General features: G+C 30.2%; 1 protein-coding gene across 1 annotated transcript; it reads left to right on the top strand.

Moving 5' to 3' along the window:
* The first annotated feature begins 40 nt into the window (after positions 1-40).
* LOC134234796 (formin-like) lies at positions 41-2,604 on the top strand. The gene is made up of 4 exons (XM_062716840.1): positions 41-93; positions 307-456; positions 733-820; positions 999-2,604. Exons 2-4 carry the CDS (start codon positions 323-325, stop codon positions 1,035-1,037), a joined length of 261 nt encoding a protein of 86 aa, XP_062572824.1. The 5' UTR covers positions 41-93; positions 307-322; the 3' UTR covers positions 1,038-2,604.
* The last annotated feature ends 1,150 nt before the right edge of the window (positions 2,605-3,754 follow it).

Here is a 3,754-nt window from a genome sequence, read left to right as displayed (position 1 = left end):
CTTCTGCTTTCTTTTATAATTGTTCAAATCTGACTTTTTCAGGACAAGAAGAATTTAAGGAACAGAGGAAAATTTAAAGGAAGCAAAGAGTGTGTAAGTAGATATTACTATTTCATGTAGGAAATATCCCCCTCTATATTTCAAATGTGGCTCGTCATTTTTTAGAATTTTATCATGTGTTAAATTCTCTAGAACATTAAATTTCATATTTTTATATAAGGAAAACAGAAGTCAACACAAAGTTGAGCAATTGTGTTATTGTTACATAATAGAACAATCTGACTCACCACAAGATCTCCATTTCAGATTTGCCTCATTGTACATGTTTTATACTGTGAAACCTAAGTCAGGTGAGAAGGAGGTGACTCCGGAGTATTTCTTCTCTCTGTGGTCCTCCTTCTGTCACGACTTTAAGGATCTCTGGAAAAAAGAGCAGCAGTATGTTGCCAAATTAAGGTGAGTTTGAGAATCTATCCAATGGCATAATATTACAACTTGTAATTTCTATCTAATGTCATTAGAAATGTTGATATATCAAAGATATCTTGGAATCTTTTTAATATCTAGGAATTTTCATGTTATTTTTATTAGACTTCAAAAACTTAAGATCAGTGCATATGTAATTAATTTTGAAAGTCTATAATAGATTCTTTTGTTGAAATACTGTTTACTGTTCTTTAAAACATTAATAAGTACTAAGAAAGTATGACTATTTATCAATTAACCTTTCAGAGTGCAACAAGAAGAATTACGTCTGAAACAAATCAGGGAAAAGAAGCTACAGCAACCAAACACCAGGGTGCGCCGGCGAGGGGGACTGGTCAGTAATCGTTTACCTGCTAATATTTATATAATACATGTAAAAGGGATTAATGTTTTAATATGAAAATATTTGATCTTATGAATTTACAAATTTACTGGTATAAACTAGTATACAGTTAGATATCATTATCTCAAACTTGACAGGACCATGGTCAAACTTTGTACTTGTATTGTAGAAAGACAAGCTGGCAAGTAAAGGGATGCTTGGACAATGATTGTGAACCCCCCAAAGGCAATTAGTTACCCGGTACCCATTTCATTCTACAGCAAAGCAATAATAGCGGTGGTATGAGTGTTTATGTTGAAGTGTATGGTCTCATTAATGCAGCATTTGAATAGTTGTACAATCTGAGGTCATGTGACAGTCAGCATTTATTGTTATAAGGTTGTATTTATAACTGATGCATTTTTTTTGTGCATTTGCAATTTCCCTTGCTACTGTGATTTTAGACATTTTTTTACATTTACAGATTTTTATTTTATATACCAGATCTTATTGTTCTCTTTCATTCCATTTTTCTTGTGGATTGTTAAAAACACTTAACACTGTGAGCTTTCTATATTTTTATCCTGACATTCACTTTTTCCATGAGACTTTCCAGTTTTATTTATTTTTTTTTTTTCGAATTCTATCTCTTGTCAGTCTGGATAAGGTTGATAATCAGCTCAAAAGTCTGAGACATTCCAAATGTTAGCTGTTGATTAGGAGTAGGCTTGTGTGATTTATTAATGAAACTGTAGTTCATATTTCCAGAAAAAGACTTACTCTGATTTGTTTTTCTCTATTTTAGAGGACTAGTCACTTTTCTTAATTCATATTGAGTTACCTTGGTAATTGTCTATAGATTTTTTTTTTTGCATTTATTTTTTGGATCTGTTGTAATGGTAGGTGTTTGGTTTGGGATTTAGTCGTTACAGAATTTCATTTTTCACAAAAAGTTCATTGCATTTCAAGTACAATTTTAGTAAATATCCTGCATTGCATCTGTAAATTAAAATGCTGTTGACAGATTGTAAAATTTGTTCAGGTTTCCAGTGTACAATGTATATTGAATAACAAGGTTGTTTTTTCTTGACCATGCTAAATGTTCCAAATTCAAAGAAGCCTCTTGCATGCCAAAGTTGATATTCAAGTTTTTGAACAATTTACTGATATTCCTAATTAGACTCATTGATTGTAAATGTTTTTGTGAATATAAGGTAATTACAATACCTTAGAATATGCCAGTAATAATTATTTTTACATATAAACAGAGGTAAAGGTAGGAAGGTTGTATCCATTGTTAAGCATTGGTTACTACATTGTATATTCTCACATAAGGTTGTGTTCTTACAAGCCTAGAGTTCAGTAAAGCTGTTACATTTCTTATCTATGCAAGATTTTACCTCATTACTTGCAAGAGGTGTTTGCCTAATTAATTTGAATTATGTGACTATGAAGATGTGCAGTGCAGATGTATTGACTGTTTTGTTTTAGGGGTTTTTTTAGTTAGTTTCAAGATATGATTAATTATGAATATGTAAATATTCTAGAACATTTATGTGTTAAGAAAGAATAGATTCAAATTTGATAAGCAAGAAAAAGAAACATTTTAATTTAGAAGACTTCCAAAAAAAGGGTAGATGATCAAAGAAAATGTGCACAGAGCACATAAATTAAAACTGCTGAATTTAAGAACATTTTCATTGTACTTTTTTAGGGATCTTCAGAATTCCTTGATATTGCTATAATGTTTCCAATAAAATAAGATTTTTATTAAATGATGTTTTTTTTTCTAAGAGTTTTAAGGACAGACGAGAAGTTCCTTAATAATAGATAACTTTTTATAAAAGTTTGTCAATGAAGTGTTGCTACTTAAACATGTTTACTCACAAAAAATTGAGGGTACCTTACCAGGCATTTCTGCAAGATACCAGGGGTACTTTTTCTTATATAATCCCTTTGGGAAGAAAAATAATTCTCCAATATCAAATGTTTTCAAGTGTTTGGATTTTTTTAAAACGTTTAGAAACTGGTTTAGAAATCCAAATGTTATTAAAATTTTGAATATTTTCCATACATTACGAAGATATACAAAACCGATTTTGAGGAATGTCTCGTCTGACCTTAAATTATAAAATACAATTTGTACGCTGAATGCAGCTTTATTTTTTGCTTGAACAAATCCATGATTTTGAGATTTGAAGGTTACCTTAACCAAAGATGATTTTAAAAGAGAGAGAGAGAGAGATTGAAAAACCTTGAAATTTGAAAAAGTGTTAAAACCAATATCTTTTGAAAACCACAACAAAATCATCAACAGAAAATTTGCATTTAACTGAGCTTTATTGGCATCGGTTTGAATATGATATAAATAAAAGAGATCAGTTGTAAATTTAATGCATTTTACTATTTTAATGTCTCTTGTTTGTTGTCATTTGTATTTATTTGTTTTTTATATCCACTCAGAGCAAAGCTTTAATGTTATCCATTTTGTTAGATAGAAAGTTTTGTACGAAGGTAATGGAAATTGATTTTGGTTGTGAGAGCAGATTTGTGATGTTTATATACTTTTTTTCATGAATACATATATTTATATGAATAAAAAAGTCAGATAAAATATCCGATTTATTTTTATTTTTCCTTCCTTTCTGCAAATATATCACTTTTAAAGAGTAAAAGTGCATGAATTTGTTGAAGAAGTCTTATTAAGACATCTGTTATCAGTCAAGTTTTGGATTAAAATCTATTCTTACATACATGAATATGACATGGGCGTCAGAAGCAAATTGAAAGGGGGGGGCTAATTGAAAGTGTTCGGCTAAAACAACCAAAAAAAAGGTAAACCCCAATTTACAATGCATAGAAATTGTCTATATTTGCAAAAAAAAGTGGGGGGGGGCTAAGCACAAACAGGCCTTGTCTCAACAAGCTAATTCAGAGAATTCGTGT

Source organism: Saccostrea cucullata, unplaced genomic scaffold (assembly GCF_032062105.1).
Source record: "Saccostrea cucullata isolate Sc308-1 unplaced genomic scaffold, CSIRO_AGI_Scuc_v1 ctg23598, whole genome shotgun sequence".
Taxonomy (NCBI): Eukaryota; Metazoa; Mollusca; class Bivalvia; order Ostreida; family Ostreidae; genus Saccostrea; species Saccostrea cuccullata.
This window is presented reverse-complemented; position numbering and strand designations above follow the sequence as displayed.